This window comes from Budorcas taxicolor, chromosome 5, assembly GCF_023091745.1.
Source record: "Budorcas taxicolor isolate Tak-1 chromosome 5, Takin1.1, whole genome shotgun sequence".
NCBI classification, from domain to species: Eukaryota; Metazoa; Chordata; class Mammalia; order Artiodactyla; family Bovidae; genus Budorcas; species Budorcas taxicolor.
In genome coordinates this window covers 68,881,123-68,898,799 of record NC_068914.1, presented here as the reverse complement: position 1 = coordinate 68,898,799, position 17,677 = coordinate 68,881,123, and the positions used below count along the sequence as shown (strand labels likewise).

The following is a 17,677-nucleotide window of genomic DNA, read 5'->3' as shown; positions in this document are numbered from 1 at the left end:
AGAAAACCATATTTCAAAAAGACGCATGTAACCCAATGTTCATTGCAGCACTATTTACAATAGCCGGGTCAGGGAAGCAACCTCTATGTCCATCAACGGATGAATGGATAAAGAAGCTGTGGTACCTATATACAATGTAATACTACTCAGCCATAAAAAGGAATGCATTTGAGTCAGTTGTAGTGAGGTAGATGAACCTAGAGCCTACTATACACAGTGAAGTCAGTCAGAAAGAGAAAAACAAATATATATTAACGCATATATATGGAATCTAGAAAAATGGAACTGATGAGCCTATTTGCAGGGCAGGAATAGATATGCAGATATAGAGCACGGACTTGTAGACACAGCAGGGACAAACTGAGAGAATAGCATTGGCATATTTACACTATCATGTGGCAAAATACAGCTAGTGGAAAGCAGCTGAATAATATGGGGAACTCAGCTCGGTGTTCTGTGATGACCTAGATGAGTGGGATGGAGGGGTGGGAGGGAGGCTCGAGGGAGGGCATATATGTATACTTATAGCGAGTCACGCTGGTGTACGGCAAAAACAAACTCAACATTGTAAAGTAATTATCCTCCAATTAAAAGTTCTAAAAGAGAGAGAGAGAGATGCTAGAAGCCTGGGCTAGGATGGTGCAGCAGAAATGCAAAGAACTGACAGCTCCAAGACACCCTTTAAAGGTATCATGGGCCAGGACTGGAAGCGGGGTATCTGGTTGTGGAGGCTTTGGTGAGCTAATGAACATACAGAGGTACCATATGCTGAAATGGGACACAGGGAGCAGGAGGCAGACTCTGGATGGAAAAGTCAAGACTTCAGCTTTGGTTGAGTTCAGTCAAGTACTTGTGTGATAATTGAGAAGAGATGAGTCTGGGGCTCAGAGGCCATCTGGGCGGGAGATGAGGGCGACGTGGGCATATGATGGCATGTTAAGCCACAGGAGTGGGCAAGACTGTGGGCAAAGCAGAGTCAGCTGCAGGAAGAGCCAAAGCTGGGGCTGAGCCAGCTCGAGGAGTCAGAGTCAGGGAGAGAAGGAGCCAGCACAGGAGGCCGCGGCAGCGTCAAGAAAGAAGGAAGAGGCTATGGAGAGTGTGTGCCGCGGAAGGCAACGGGGGAGTTTCAAGAACGCAACCAAACGGCCATATTAAGATGAGGACTGACGGTGTCTCCTGGAATACCTCTATGGAGTTTAGATTCAGGGGAACAATGGGGCAGAAGTTGACACTGATATGAAAAAAGGAGGCAGTTTTTTGGGTTTTTTTTCAAGTGCAGTGGAAGAAGGGCATAGTCAAGGAGTTGAAGGTATTTTAATGTGATTTTAGGATTCCTTTGTAGCTCAGATGGTAAAGAATCTGCCTGCAATGTGGGAGACCTGGGTTTGATCCTTGGGTTGGGAAGATCCCCTGGAGAAGGAAATGGTGACCCACTTCAGTGTTCTTGCCTGGACAGTTCTATGGACAGAGTCTGGTGAGCCAACAGTCCATGGGGTCACAAAGAGTCAGACATGACTGAGTGACTAACACTTTCTTAGGTTCCATGCAAGAATGGTTAAAAAGCTGATGCCTTGGATTAAGGAACCCAAAGTAGGAATGCTTACCAGGTAATAACTCTTGAATTAAGCTGGATAAAGTGGGAATGAAGACCCGAAAAGTCAGATGAGATACAAAGTTTGAGTGTCAATTAGCTTGTAATGTCCATGGAGCCAAAGAAATTCTTGTCACGTGACATTTCTATCATTCTATCAACAGAGCTTATTTTGCTTAACCTTACCTCTTATTGACAAATAGTTTGGTATTTCCAAGTTTCTAAGTCTATACATGTCACAACAGTAACATCCATACACAAATGGTTTTTTTTTTTAAATTACCTCTCCAGAAGTCTAAGCCTGGAAGTAGTGCTTCAAACAGAATGAATATATTTATGACTATTGAAATGTTACTGTCAAATTACTTTCTAAAAAGGTTGTGTTAATTGGTATCGCCATCACTAGGTGTCAGCAAACCTTATTTACACTTTAATTTGTATTTATTTGATAACTGGTGAAGCTGAGCATATTTCCATATCTATATCTAACTCTCTAAACATCCTCTTGTGAGAATATACACTTTTGCCTGCTTATATTTTGGTGTCTCTCTATATTTTTTTACTTTCTCCTAGCTTTCATATCTTGCAGCTAATATTTTGCCTGTTGCAAATGTTTTTCCTGAAGCATGAGCTTTAGTCATCACTTATTTTTTGTGGTATAGATTTTTTTAAAAGTCAAGTATATGAATATTTTTCTCTTGCTATTACATGATATATTGTTTCATAGCCAAGAAGATTATACTTCCAAATTATCTGACGCTCAATTATTTTCTGTGTTAGGTTTTTAGATGAATTTCTTAATTAGCCTAAAATTTATATTTCATGTAAAAAAATGTGAATTAAATTACATTTCCGTAATGTAAGCCAGTTATTTCAGCAACTTTTTATGAAATAATTCTTTTGTCTCCTCTTAATTCATGATAAACAATCTTTAAATTTTTTACATCTATTTCTGAGCTTTGTAGCCTATTCCATGAATCTATATTCCTATTTTTTATTTATGTTTTTAGGCTGCACCACGAGGCATGTGGGATCTTAGTTCCCCAGCCCATGGGGATCACACCCATGCTCCCTGCATTGGGAGCATGGGGTCTTAACCATTAGACTGCCAGGGAAGTCCCTATATTCTCATTTTTAAGCAAGAGTCATGGGCTAAATTATTGCCACTATATATGTGTTTATAATCATATGGAAATGGTCTTGCTTAAAGATTTTATTTTTCTCAATATATATCTTGGATATTCTTGACCAATTCACATTAGTATTTCGGATGAATTTCATACATTAATTTCAGGGCTTCCCTGGTGGCTCAGACAGTAAAGAGTCTGCCTGCAGTGCGGGAGACCCGGGATCGGTTCTTGGGTTGTGAAGATCCTGTGGAGAAGGAAATGGCAACCCACTCCAGTAGCCTTGCCTGGAAAAGTCCAAGGACGAAGGAGCCTGGCAGGCTATAGTCCACGGGGTCTCAAAGAGTTGGACATGACTAAATGACTTCACTTTTAAGACAAAAACTATTCAAATTTTTACTGGGATGACATGAAATCTAGACAACAGATTGAGGAAATAGTGACATTTTAATGATATTGTTCCACCAAGAAACATAGTATATGTCTGGATATGTTTAACATGCTTTTCATATCTTTCAAGAAAATACCTGTTTTTATATTTATTTACACTTTTAATTGATAAGATTTCCTTATTATGAATTATAAGTAGCCTCAATAGACCACTGCCTCACTATCTAATTACTATTAGAAAAAAGAAAATTGGAAAAATTATTGCACAGTCAAAATCACTGTTTTGGTAGGTGGCTTCAACACATAACTCCCAGTAAAAAGAATTTTAAAGCACAATGTACATGCCTCACTTTGCGGGTTTGAGCCTGAGTATTTCCATTGTTTTTAATGAATGGGATCTCTTATTAATGTGTTAACAGTTTATCTTACATGTCATAAGGTTATTGATACTTGAACATTTACTGAACCTTAGCACTTTATTTGACCTTTATTAATTTGAATAGTTTTAAAAGCTAATATATTTAGATTTTACAGATATATCAATATACTTAAGATGAGCAAATAATATTTTTGTCTATCCCATTCCAATAATTATTTCTATTATTAACACTTGTTTCTTGCATTCGTGCATGGGACACGACTTTGAAAACAATATTGGTTGTCTCAGTGACAGAATTCCATGTTTCTCTTCTGATTTGTAAAAAGAATGTTTCTCTTTTCTCTTTTAGGAACCATGCTATTTGTGGGAAATACTTTTATTCCTACATCTTTTCTCTTTTTATTAGTATAAACCATTTTTACTGTTAAAAATCTCTTTATAGTTACTGCTGTTCAGTCGCTCAGTCATGTCTGACTCTTTGTGACTCCGTGGACTGTGGCACACCAAGCTTCCTTTGTCTTTCACTATCCCAGAGTTTGCCCAAACTCATGCCCATTGAGTCAGTGATGCCATCCAGTCACCTCATCCTCTGTTCTCCCCTTCTCCTCCTGCCTTCAATCTTTCTTCATCAGGGACTTTTCCAATGAGTCAGCTCTTTGCATCAGGTGGCCAGTGTATTGGAGCTTCAGCTTCAGCAACAGTCCTTCCAGTGAATATTCAGGGTTGATTTCCTTTAAGATTGACTGGTTTGATCTCCTTGCAGTCCAAGGGACTCCCAAGAATCTTCTCCAACACCACAATTCGAAGGCATCAATTCTTTGGCACTCAGCCTTTTTTATTGTCCACCTCTCACATCCAAACATATAATTTTACATAATGTAAAAATGGGGTGCCATGCATCCCTTTTTGTGTGTGTCTGTGCATATGAGGATTTCAGTTGCGTCTCTTTTTTTAAGTCTATCTCTGACCTTTCCTCCACCATACGAATTATTTCATCATGGGAGCCTATGTTTACAGCCTAGTATGAATTCTCACGTTTTTCTCCAAGCTCAATCATATAGAGACATAGACATAAACATATAGAGGGACAGTTTTGGATCAATATAAGACCACGCTATATACACTTTTCTGCATCTTGGTATTTTTATTCAACAAAATCTCATAATATTCCTCCAAGGCAATTAGAATTGCTCTCCTCCTCTCTTTTTAATGCCAATTTCATAACAAGGATGAGAATACACTACCTTCTAATTGTCTTGTGTAAACAAGAGGCTCTGGATTATATGCATCTTTTTTTTTTTTTTTTTGTACCAAGAAAGTTACTAGAATGTTATTTGCAGTGAGCAAACACGCTTTGAACCAAGTTATTGTGATAGCTGGAACTGGAGAAGACAATAGACTTCCAGCTCTATAGGTTCAGGATAAGAAATTACTTAAATAACCAAGGATTTGAGACTCTCAGCAAGCCACAGTTAACCATAAAGACGGGAAATATTTTGAAATAATATGACCAAGAGCTGGAGACAGACATCTTATCAATGTCACTAAAATAATCAGCCCAACGTTGGCTTCAAAGAACAGCTTTACTCAAATTGCTAAAGTCTTATCTCCTTTACCTTGAGGGTGGTGGTGAGCTGGAGAAAGCGAGGTAACGGTTGCGTGGGAAGACTCTAGAGGGATTAGGGTAAACCACACTGGGACTCAAGGTGGGGAAGAAAAGTACCAGTGGTTCTCTGGGTGGTAAACATGTTCCAGACTAGATGTGAATGGTGATTAATTTATGCTGGTGAACCCAAAGATAGGCAAGCAAACCGTGTAAGCGGCTCTTGTTCGTCAATGCGCAGCTTACTTTTCCTCACCGCACTTTGCTTAAGTACTCCCCTTAACATTTTCAAAATGATAAAAGAAAAAAAGCCATGTGTAATCATAACCACTTATCAGAGTCCTGGGTATATTCAATGATCATGGTGTTTTCTAGCAGTCTCTATCAGCACTAAAGTCAGCTATTTTTCAGACTGATAACAGAAATAAAAATTTGGCCATACCTATACTTAGATACCTAAGCATCTTTTTCCGCAGAATCTGCTCATGCTAGTGCAGGTCTGGTGGAGGTTTGGATGAAAGCTTTGAAGGGTGTTTTTGGGAGGGTACCCCCCCAACCCATCCTCCACACCCTCACCCTCAGGAGGGCGATAGAAAGTAACAACAGCCACATAAGTTGAAATCCATGAGTTCTGATCAGTTATGACTTGAAAGCTTGATTCTTTTATTATTTATCACTCATTAAATGCTCTGGCTCTCTTTTATTAAATGTTAAATCATCTGAAGTGGTACAGTTCTTGCTATTTGAAATGGCAAAGTGTAAGGGGAAAGAGAAAGTGGCCCATCTCCTTGTTAATGTGGCATTCAAATAAAACAGAGTGAGCTCAGCAGACAGGTCAACTGGCTGCTGATGGTGATTCTGTATAGTTATTCATAATACAAGAGCTGTAATTAGGGAGAAAATGTCTCCTTACAGCCCCTGAGATTGCAAGGCAGGAATTCCATTCTCCCATGGGGCGAGGCTGGTGTGTAAATCTGAAAATGCATGAATATGCTCACATCGCTTCACTTCTCTCATCCAATGACAGGCCTTATGTGTTGCCAAAGGCAGAATAGTACTGTCACAGCAAGAGCCCAGGCGCTTTTCAAGGGACCGCCCCCCTTGCAATATTCACTGCCCATATTGCTTTCTCTCCCCATCAATATCACCTGAAGGCATGCACGCAAGACAGTTGTCAAAAGCCCAAACACATCAAGAAAAGGAACTAAAAAACAAAATAAAATTCAGTACGTAAGTCGCACTTAAGGAATCTTGTAGACCATGAGTCTGAATTTTTTTTTCTTTCTTTTTTAAATCAATGTTTTTCAATGACATTAGTCCATTTTTCCCTTAATTTCAACAACTGAAGGTCATCTTCAGCTCTACAAGATGACAAACTCCATGAGGGCAGGTTCACGATGCATCTCGTTCTCTGCTATCTCCCCGTCACCTTGCAGAATGTACAGGAATTGATGCTCACACAGTGTCAGTTAACTGAGTGAATTCTCATAACTAAGTTTATTCGATCATTAATAGGTATTTTACACACAGAAGGAAGTTGGCATCAGTTGACTAAAATGAGACAATAGAGACAAATTTAAAATCTTTCCTCTTACCTTATCTTTACTGCTTCGAAATAGGTGAATTTGAGGGCACTTTTTAGCTCCAGATAAAATATCCAGCCAGTTTTCTGAATTATTTAAATGCTCACAATCTTCTTTAAAAGTACACCTATCAAAAAAACAAAAAGGGAGGGGGCAGCAAAACAGCAACCCCAAACATGCATCATTAAAACTTTCTCATACTTGGCTTCAGTACAAAATGCCAGACTTTGTGTGAGGATTATTGATTTCGAGTGAGAATAAGAACATGATGCTAAAACCATGAAAAGCAACAGGAAACTAGCAAAGCATTTTTTCCATCATGTCTCAGAGCTGAGAACAAATGTGGACATGTTGAACTTAGACTCCTGAGCCATCTCTCAAGATGACATTGCAAATACATCCAAAACACATCCTCTCCTGGATTCTAAAATTAAAGCACTACCTTGTAGAAAAACTTACTATAGAACAGCCCAAAAAAAGGTTTACACATCATAAACGTTTTAGGTTTGCCATTCTTTTCCAGAATACCAACCTACTGTGTAACTTTTGCTGTTGTTTAAAAAAAAAAAAAGAAGTGACCATTTTTGTGCTTTGCAGTATGATAATCAAATAAACATATTGCAAGGGCAGAGTCTTCCCAAGAATCTGATAAGACATTCCAGAACCATCTGCTACATAACATTTATTTAGACAGATACCAACTTACATCAAAAGCTATTGGGTGAAACATTTGCCAGGGCCACCTCCCCAAGTCAGCCAGCCCAGAGGCTGTCCCCAAAGAAATCTTAAGCTGTGGTCCGGGCCAGCTACTTTGATAAACACCACCATAAGCTGAAGGCGAAATCACCGCTTCGCCTACGCCTGTTTTGGTCACTCTAGGTCACGCGAACTTGGGAGCTCCTGCCTCACCAGCAGGGCGGCCAACTCAACAAGAATGAATGCCAAAGGTCACTTGGTTTCCAGATGGTGTTAGACTCCACAGACATTCTACTGAATGGTATCAAGGAAAGAACAAAACCTCTGTTACCTCTGCCTTCTCAAGGTCCAAGGTTAAAACAGAGCGGTGGAGGAGAACCAGTAAGTTTTAAAAGAAGCTGAAAATTCATGAATCACATGAGATTGAAAGCAACTAAACAATAACCTCACTCAACTCTGGGGAGTCCCTGAAAGGAAGTGAGTGGAGACAAGTGTGGTCCAAACAGCATATTTGACAAGCATTTTATTTCTTTTTCTTCTTCTCTTTTTTTAAAAAAAAATTCTTAAGAATAAATTTAGGCCTCACGGCTTCATCTTTGAGCGCTGCGCTAATTTGAATATGACAGAAATAGAACAGGAAGCCAGTGAGTTTCATTAGACATCACCCCCAAGTGCAATTCTTACAGCGTGTCATCATATGCTTGCATCTCGGGGAACCCTGCTTCCAGGCAGCACATCTGTGTCCAAGCTCTCCTCCACCTGTGTCGGCTCCTTCTCCAACATCAGGACCAGGGGGATTTTCATCAGCAATTCTCCACAGTCATAAATTTATCTGACCCTTGATGGCTAGCTCGTCCGTCACGGACATTAAGTTCAAATTAAACCTCCTCTCAATGTCAGGGAGAGTTTTCAATGGAGGGACACATACTGCTGGATTGAAACACACAGAAGGACAAGGCTGGTTCCCCATTTTGTATTAGAAAGCAATGATGACTGTCAAAAACAACCTGCCTCTCTCTCAGGGGCATTCCAGTTTGTATAAGGCACTTCCTCTGTCTAAGAGGAGGCCAAAAAAAAAAAAAAAAGCCAGTTCTAAAGAGAATGGAGTACAAATGTTTTTGTAGGCTTTTAATACTGCCTGGGAGTCAAGGCCTAAGGCTGCCAAAAAAACAAGTGTAAAATATTTCATACAAATAGTGCTACAATTTGCCAATTTGTAGGCAGAAAACAGTAGTGCCACTGAATTATCACTCCCTTTTCTGAACTCCTATAACATTTCTTGTTGGAACCACACATTTTGGTATTTAATCATATGCTGCCTTGAATTACAACTGTTTTACGTGTCTATATCACGGCCCCCAGTAAGCTGTAAGCTCCTCAAAAGAAGGGAGAATATCTTTAATATTTCTTCTGCAGATCTTTCAGTGTCTGACAGCATGATATGCAAATACTAGGGTTTCAACAAACATTTTTGAATGAATGGATGAAATATGAAATCTCTATAGGTCCTTTCTGTAGGTGAGTTTTCTTTCTAGAGTTTCCTTAGGGTTAATGTCTGACTTGTACTTATAGTGAAGAGACTATTTTTAATATAAGCCAAAAGTTTGAATCGGGGGCCAGAGAGGGGACAAATTAGAAACTAAGGTTTTCAGTTTATCTTTTGGGGAAAAAATACATATGTTTATATATATATAGGTTTCCCAGGTGGTGCTAATGGTAAAGAATCTGCCTGCCAACGCAGGAGATGTAAGAGACACGTGTTTGATCCCTGGGTCAGGAAAATCCCCCCGAAGAGGGCATGGCAACCCACTTCAGTATTCTTGCCTGGAGAATCCCATGGACAGAGGAGCCTGGTGGGCTACAGTCCATGTGGTTGCAGAGTCAGACAGGACTGAAGCGACTTAACACTGAAGCATATATATATTTATATATGTGTGTGTATATATATATGTAATAGACCTTTCACTTCCTATTTTGTATAAGGCGAAAACAAAATTTAACCATGTTAAGCAACTGAACATAAACTCCTGGTTTATAAAACACCTTTGAGATCTCATGCCTTCTTTCTCGCCAGCTGAAAAATAAAAATTAAAAAGCAAACCATAACGCCAAGAACGTATAACCAGATGGTCAACCAACAACAATATCTTATTATTTCTTCAATATTGCAGATGATAAAATCTTCATGACAGCACGTTACCCACACAAACTTTCTCCAGGAGGGGGAACAGACCTCAGAGTTCCCACGTTTTAGTAAACCAAACCAAAATGGTCCCTTTTGAAAGCCATCACTCTTGTTCCTATACATCCACAAAAGCAATGGTCAAGTGCATAGACACTTAAGCCTTTGCCCAGATAAAAATCTGAAAATCTCATTTTCAGACTCAGGTCTCGGCAAGGCTTATCCTCAGTGAAGCAACCTCAGATAGGCTGCTTTCTTAACTGACTTCATGATAATTTCTTCCGATACGAGGAAAGACAGGAAGAAAATGGGATTCAAATTAGAATGAGCATATTCTGGGGAAAAAAAATGGCAGACATGTATTTGCTTTTCTTATCTTATGCTGTTGCCCCAGTCTCCATGGAGGGTCTTTCCCAAAGTTCTAGGACTCCCAATTAATATTTTTCTGGCCCTTACGTCCAGCTAGATTTCATGCCTACAAAATAAGGCCAACATTAGCAGACACTGGCCTACTCGCAAATTAATAGAATCAGCATTAATGGGGGGAAAAAAAAAACTGCCTGAAAGAAAAAAAAAAAAAAAGCCCCCAAACCAAAAGTTAATTAAAAGAAAAAAAAACTTTTGCTAGGTGAAAGGACCATGAAATCAATTTAGTGAATTAAACAACTTAAGAAGGCTTGTTCATAGTATCTACTGTAGAGCTTAATCTGTTCAAAATAATAAGAGTTAGAGATTGTTGCTCAACTATATACAAATGTGGACCTCCCCTCCCTTCCCCTTAACTCTTAGTTTGTTCAAAACTCACGAACAGGGAGATTCCAGAAACTTGTCTAAGTTTGCTGTTTCAAATTCAGAAAGTATCTGCCGACAGTGTGTTTGCTTCCTGAGCTTGTGGAAATCTTTCCAAACCCTGATGTCCCTCAGTCACCACCCCACCAGGTATCTACAGGGGGGAACTACCACCGTTCTGAGTGTTGATGGTCTCTCCTCCTCTGTTAGCCCTCACGGGCTTCCCAGGTGGCCCAGTGGTAAAGAACCCACCTGCCAATGCAGGAGACGCAGAAGATGTGGGTTCAATCCCTGGGTTGGGGAGATCCCCTGGAGGAGGAATGGCACCCAGCTCCAGTATTCCTGTCTGGACATTTTCATGGACAGAGGAGCCTAGAGGGCTACCAGAGGAGCCAGGGGTCACAAAGAGTCAGACAAGACTGAGCATGCATATACTGCTGCTGCTAAGTCGCTTCAGTCGTGTCCGACTCTGTGTGACCCCATAGATGGCAGCCCACTAGGCTCTCCCATCCCTGGGATTCTCCAGGCAAGAGCACTGGAGTGGGTTGCCATTTCCTTCTCCAGTGCGTGAAAGTGAAAAGTGAAAGTGAAGTCGCTCAGTCGTGCCCGACTCTTAGCGACCCCATGGACTGCAGCCCACCAGGCTCCTCCATCCACGGGATTTTCCAGGCAAGAGTACTGGAGTGGGGGGCCGTTGCCTTCTCCAGAGCATGCATATACATTAGTCCTCAAAACCACGTTGCTTTATAGGGATGGAATGGAGGCTCAGAGAGGTGTTTACAATGTGCCAAGGTTTCACAGGTTCAAGCGTCTGAAGTTTGCTCTCAGAGCCACACACTTGGCCACTCAGCTGCACGGCCATCTGTGAGCCCTTTGTGTTACGACATGTCAGTCATGTCTGACTCTTTGCGACCTCACGGACTGCAGCCTGCCAGGATCCTAACTGCCATTTAATAAGCTGCACAAAAATAATGACATTTAGAGTTCCCCCTGGTTTCCTTGGGCCCCATTAGTGGTTGGAGGGTGGGGCTGGGCCAGGACAAGGCGACAGAGATGAAGACGCCAGGAGCATAGAATGAAGAAGGTGAGACAGAGCCTCCAGAATGAAGAGGGGAGCATGGATCTGGGAGGGAAACACAGAGCAGGGTTCTGAGAGGCCTTGCATGTTCACCCATCACTAGCCCTGAATACAAAACACCCAATTAGAGGTTAAGGTTCCAGGAAGCCCCCCAACTCGCAAGTCTATTGTAGTCCAAAAATTGGCTTGCAAACCCTCGGTTTGTAATATGGAATACACTTTTCTTCCCCATAGAAATAATGTTGTAAATAGTGATTAAGTCTCCAGGTTTTAACCTGAAAAACCTATTTATTTGTGATGTAACTTCGATTCTATATATTTGCAATATAAGAGTAGCAGAAAACAATGAGATTGAATCCATTTGCATTTTGTAGCAGTTTTTCTTCTTTACTTGTGTTTCTGCTTGGCTGGTAGTCTGGGAACAGTGCCCAGCTGGATCGACTTTTAAATTTATTATTACAGTATTGCATTTATACAGTATTTCTATTTTTTAATGGGGATGACTTAAATTATTAATTGTTTTCATGTCGACATAAAGAACTGGGAGACCCACCTCTAGAAATGAGCCGAAGTTTCCAGGCATGCAGGCAGGTGAAATGCCCAGGGGATGGGCTGGGGGACCTTGAAAATCTGACTCTATTAGGCTAGAATCTCTGGCTAAGAATTTACTACTTACTCAACCTTGAAATAGAAACTCTAAACTCAGAAATGTAACTTGTACTTCCTGCCACTCGAATTTCATCAGCATCCTCTAATCTAATTGTTCACTAAGAGCAGACAGTCCCTGAAGTAAACTGACAACTAAATATCAGGTAATTGCTTGAATGGGAGGGTTGGTGTGATCTGTTCCAAAGATTCTCTACTGATACAGTATCAGAAAACTTTTAACAAGGAAAGATCCAGCCTCTCTCTCAGAACAGGAGACTGTGTCTGTGACTGGAGGAAGATTTTGCTACAAGAGCATCCCAAGGTCTTCTGCTAAGTGATTTGAAACAGATGTCTGCATTTTTTCAGAAGGGCACGGAGCCCAGAGGAGGGACCAGGTGGTCCCGAGAATCAAGGGACTTTCATTAACGTTGGTAGTCCACGAGATGGAAAAACCAATCTCAACTGAAAAGGAGAGAATGAGAAGTCACTGTGACAAGCTCCACTCTGAATTCTAGGCCCCCAGAGTCAGCCAAGAGGGATGCCAAAATACAAGACCAAAATAACTTGCCAGGAAAGCTGAAAAACTGCGTTTCAGCTCCAGTGATGAAAAGCCAACCTACATAAGAAAATGATGCTAATAACAGAAACAATTTAGAAGATTTTTTTTTTTAACTGAAAACATCTAACATGCCAGGAGATGTTCTTTCATATGATTTGATTCACTTATTCTTCACAAATCTATGAAGTAGGTATGACAAATTCCCTTGCTTTTATCAGCTGGGGAAAACTGGAGGCAGAAGGCTCCATATTGCTTCCCAGGGTCACAGAGTTTGGAAGCAGAGGGGCTGAGATACCAAATCAGACAGTGCTGCTTCTAAGTCCACGGCTCATCTCCTACCCCCTACTGCCCCTCCCCAGGGCCCTCGTCTATGGAGCCCTTTCCAGGGGCAAGGTGCTGTTTCTAGGACTTTCTGGGACTTGTTGATCCTATAGCTACCTCAGGAAGTAGGTATTATTGTTATCAGCTCCATTTCAATGATGAGGAAACTGAGGTGCAGAGATTAGACAGCATGGTATGGATCTCAGCAGTCTGGCAGTGGTGTTCATACTCTTAGGACTGTGCCAAACAGCTCAAAATTTTCAAAGGTTTCCAGATTAACAACATCATAAAGGCCAAAATAAAAATAGCTACATCCTCCCAGAGCCTGAGCCCTATGGGAAAAATACAGGTTTTATTCCATTTCTCAGCAATTCTCCAAGTGTGTTCTTCAAGCTGTTTTAGGTGTTAGTATTAAACGAGGCTTAAGAAATTTGGGAAACACTAGTTAAATAAAATTAAATGATCTTCCCTATTGCAGGAATTCTCAGAGCCTTCAATATTCCGGTATACTTTGTAACTTAAAAGATAGGAATGGATAACGCACGTCTTCTAACGTTTTTACTGAAGGATTAGAAGTCCTAGCCATGCACACTGAGAAGCACTTAAATCTTGGATAATGAGCAATAATAATCCAAGTGGAATATCAAACTGGAAACCTTGAGGCTTCTTTTGGCTCTTTTTTCTTGTCTCTCATACTCAGCTGATGATGACCTATTCTTTCCAAGCATTGCTCTATGCTATCTCCCACAATCTGCCCTCACCGGGGCTCCTGCGGCAGGCTTCTGAATGGCCTGCCTCTCGTCAGCTCTCCACACCAGTGCCTAGGTATTCTCAAGTCCAGAACTGATTACACCGCTTCCTACTAAAAAATCTTCAATGGCACCCTTCCACCTACACCAGACTCCTCTACCTACATCCCTTTCATGACCTGGAGCCTAGAACACATGTTTCCACGCTCATCTTGGTACCCAATACTATGATAGAGCCTCTTCCTTCTTTTCCAAACTCATCCCCAGGCAATCGTGGGTTGATAAGTCTATTTAACTTACAAGCTCCTAAAGACATCCATCACTAATAGTTAGTACATGGCACTTCGCAAAGAACAATTACTTAATAAACACATGTGGGGAAACCTGCCTGGCTCTTCTCGGCATGTGCAGACTGTGCGAGGGCCTGCAATATTGGTGAAATGGTGCTCGAAGTTCAGAATCACCTCCTCCATGTCTGCCCAGCCTTCAGGCAAAGTAGTCATGCCCTCTGCTGTGTCCGAATGGGTACCTTACACATGCATACAGCACAATGTGCTGGTTGCTGACTGCCTGTCTCTCTGACCACACTGTAAGATCCCCAAGGGAAAAGCCTGCCTTATTCACCTTGGCACCCCTAGGGCCTAAGGCCACATCTAGGATTCCTTCCACAAGTATTGTCTGAGTGCTCCCCAGATACCAAACACCGAGCACTGGGGATGTATGGATGTTTAAGCCAGTTAAAGCTCCCCTCTTAATGAGCTTATATTCTGGTGAGGCACATGGACCAAAACCAAATAAGCAGACAATAATTTAAATAGTTTCAAATCAAGGCTAGTTTTCAGCAGAAATTAAAAAAATATAGCAGTGAGGAACTACTTTAGGTAAGCTGGTCAAGAAAGATGGCATTTCAAGGAGTTCCTTGGTGGCCTAGTGGTTAGGATTCCAGCCTTTCATTGCCATGACCTGGGTTCAATTCCCGGTTGGCGATCTGAGATCCTGAAAGCTATGTAGCATGGCCAAAAACTTAAATTAAAAAGAAAGATGGCATTTCAGCTCAGATCTCAAGGATGAAGACAACCTAGCCACATCAAGAGCAGTAGGAACAGCATTCTCGGCAGAAGGAACAGCAAGTGCCAAGAACCTGAGCTCACTTAAAGTCTGGCCTCTGCAAGGAACTGATTAAAGACCAGACCAGGCTAGAACTTAGTGAAGAAGTGGTGGGTGGAGCTGCCAATTATAAGCAGGTGACGATGGGCAAATCATACCTTCTCTCTGTTTCAGGCTTTCCAGCTGCAAAAATGCAGATAATAATCATTTCTATTTCATGGAATGGTTATAAAAATGTACATCTAGTTAACACACACCTACAAAACCATAGATCGAAGAGTTATTTCAGAAACGTCCATCTATTTAACTGAGGCTTCCAATAATGCCTCAGTAAATATTAGTAGCTGTTACTATATTTATTACAAAGGCAAATGAAACAGAGCTTAGGTAAAAAGTTTGAATGACATAAGCCAAACACATATAAAATAATACTGATGTGACAGGCATCTGGGCAACAGGGGTAACTGGTCTGCCCTTTGCATTGCTCACACACACCAGATCAACAAGCAGCCTGCCCTTTCCACGTAAGGAGGCAGACTCAGCTCATGGCTTCTTGGAAGGTTCTTAATCATAACCCTTCTCCTCTTCCTGAGGGTTCTCTGGGGTTTCCCCATGCCTTGAATACTAGCTCTGAGGGCATTTTTTCATGGTGTATTGGCTGATACTTGCTTCCCACGCTAACCTGTGAGCTTCCACTGGGCAGAGCCTTATTCATTTTTGTCTCCCTAGGGCCGGCACCCCACTCCAGTATTCTTGCCTGGAAAATCTCATGGATGGAGGAGCCTGGTGGGCTGCAGTCCATGGGGTCGCTGAGAGTTGGACACGACTCAGTGACTTCACTTTCACCTTTCACTTTCATGCATTGGAGAAGGAAATGGCAACCCACTCCAGTGTTCTTGCCTGGAGAATCCCAGGGACCGGGGAGCCTGGTGGGCTGCCGTCTATGGGGTCGCACAGAGTCGGACACGACTGAAGCGACTTAGCAGCAGCAGCAGCAGCAGGGCCTAGTACCGGACCTGGCCCATGGCTGGTATTCAACACACGTTCACTGAACTGGATTAAGAATTAAATGTTCAAGTGACTAAATTCTTGTCTATGTCTCCACGATACCAGCAGAAGTTGTTTCACAGATTTTCGTTCACTGGGCTGGCCAGTGCCTGGCGTGGTGGGAAACCGGCCTTTGTCTGGACACTTGGAGCTATTCAGCACACGTGCACCGCATCTGCAGACTGAAGCACTCACACAAAAAAGGGATGTGTGGCCTTCACCTCATGTGGCTCTTTGGTGGGTGATGAGGGTGTTTTAATTCCAAAGGCATACCCTGAACTGGCGAATTTAAGGGAGGTGTTCGTAAAGAATAGGTAGCCTGGAAATAAAGATGGGAAATGATGTCTCTCAAGTCAGGAAGATCTGGGTTCCAAGCTGCTCTCCCACACATTTGTTCTGAAATGGGAAGCACTCTTCAGCTTCTCAGGACCTCGGTTTCCCCCATCAGTAAAAAGCTGGCAGCAATAAAACCCATCTTCCTAAGAGTAACATCGAATCACACATGGGGTGTTTCAGAAATGGTCCAGTCTCCCTAAGTGGGATACAAGGGCCCAAACGCTACAAAACCTCACTGGTACTCAAGAGCAAAAACACCAAAGCCTGGCAGGAAGGCTTCCAATGAAGACAGGAACATTGGTTTCAATGTGGAGTTATTGTTGGGAACAGGAAAAGTACCAGGTCACCAAGATGAGTGAAAACATCTGAGGAATTTTTAAAAGCCAATAGATACATACTTATGAAAGTGCCTGCTGAGATAAGGTCATTTCAAAAAAAAAAAAACTATTCCATTAAAACATATGTTTACTAAAAGGGGTGTTCCTAATGGTACCTACTCGAGCTACACAGCGTCAATTAAAAAGATGTGAGGATAAGTAGTTTGGAGACTGAAGCTGGACCGAACAAAACTGGCTTCTGAGTATGGTAAGCATTCCCTCTGTGCCAGCCACTGTCAGCTGCCTGGGTACCAAAAGCTGGGCGCCTTCATGGTTTCATCCCCTCTCCACCTTCTGCTTTGAAATGTTCACGGCTCTTCTAACAGCTGACAAAGATGATGAAGAACCCAGGGGACTTGGGTCCACCCAAGACCCACCTCCAGCATGAGAAGGCCCCCATATCCCTTTCAGCCTCCTTGGTAACCCCGATGCATGGGTTCGGCTTCTGCCAGGGTAATTCAGTGATGCCCTGAGGCCCGAATAACATATTCCTCTCTGCTCCCCACTGCTTCCACCCCACAGACAGTTGTCCTACTTGCTTCTACACAATTAGTCAGCACGATGGGGTCCTCACACAAGGAGGAGGGGCGGCCCCCAAATCCCATTATTCTCCCGATCGCTGCCGTTAGAGCCTCACTGGACCATAAAGGAGTGTCACAGCACAGAATGCAGCATGAGGACACGCCCCGGGTTGGAAGGAAAGGGGGGACGGATGCAGAACTGGGAGCCGTCTTCTGTCGTGAATTGACTTCCTGGCCACAGCCTCCAAAGGGGACATCCCAAAGTGGAGTGCGCTCCTTTGGGCCTTGGCTCAGCTGCCCTCTTCTCTGTGAGGCTTCCCAGGACCTTCTGATTGAAACTAACCTCCCCTGCCTCCAGCTGGCAAGCCCTACCCGCTCCTCAGCTTTATTCTTCTTCCTAAGGGTGATCACATCTGACACGCTATGTTCTTATTTATTTTCACTCTTCCCTCATGTAGTTGGGTCAGTAATGTTCCACCCCTAATTCATGTCCACTCAGAACCTCAGAATGTGACCTGATTTGGAAAAAGCGCCTCTGCAGATGTCGTTAGTTAAGGGTCTCAAGATGAAGTCATTCTGGATTTAGGGCGTTCA

General features: G+C 42.2%; 1 protein-coding gene across 1 annotated transcript in view; it reads right to left on the bottom strand.

Moving 5' to 3' along the window:
• The window catches only part of PLXNC1 (plexin C1), a 152,562-nt gene that overhangs the window by 82,763 nt on the left and 52,122 nt on the right, over positions 1-17,677 (bottom strand). The window contains exon 5 of the mRNA XM_052640383.1: positions 6,686-6,800. Within this exon, the coding sequence (XP_052496343.1) occupies positions 6,686-6,800 (115 nt within the window). The remainder of the gene's footprint in view (positions 1-6,685; positions 6,801-17,677) is intronic.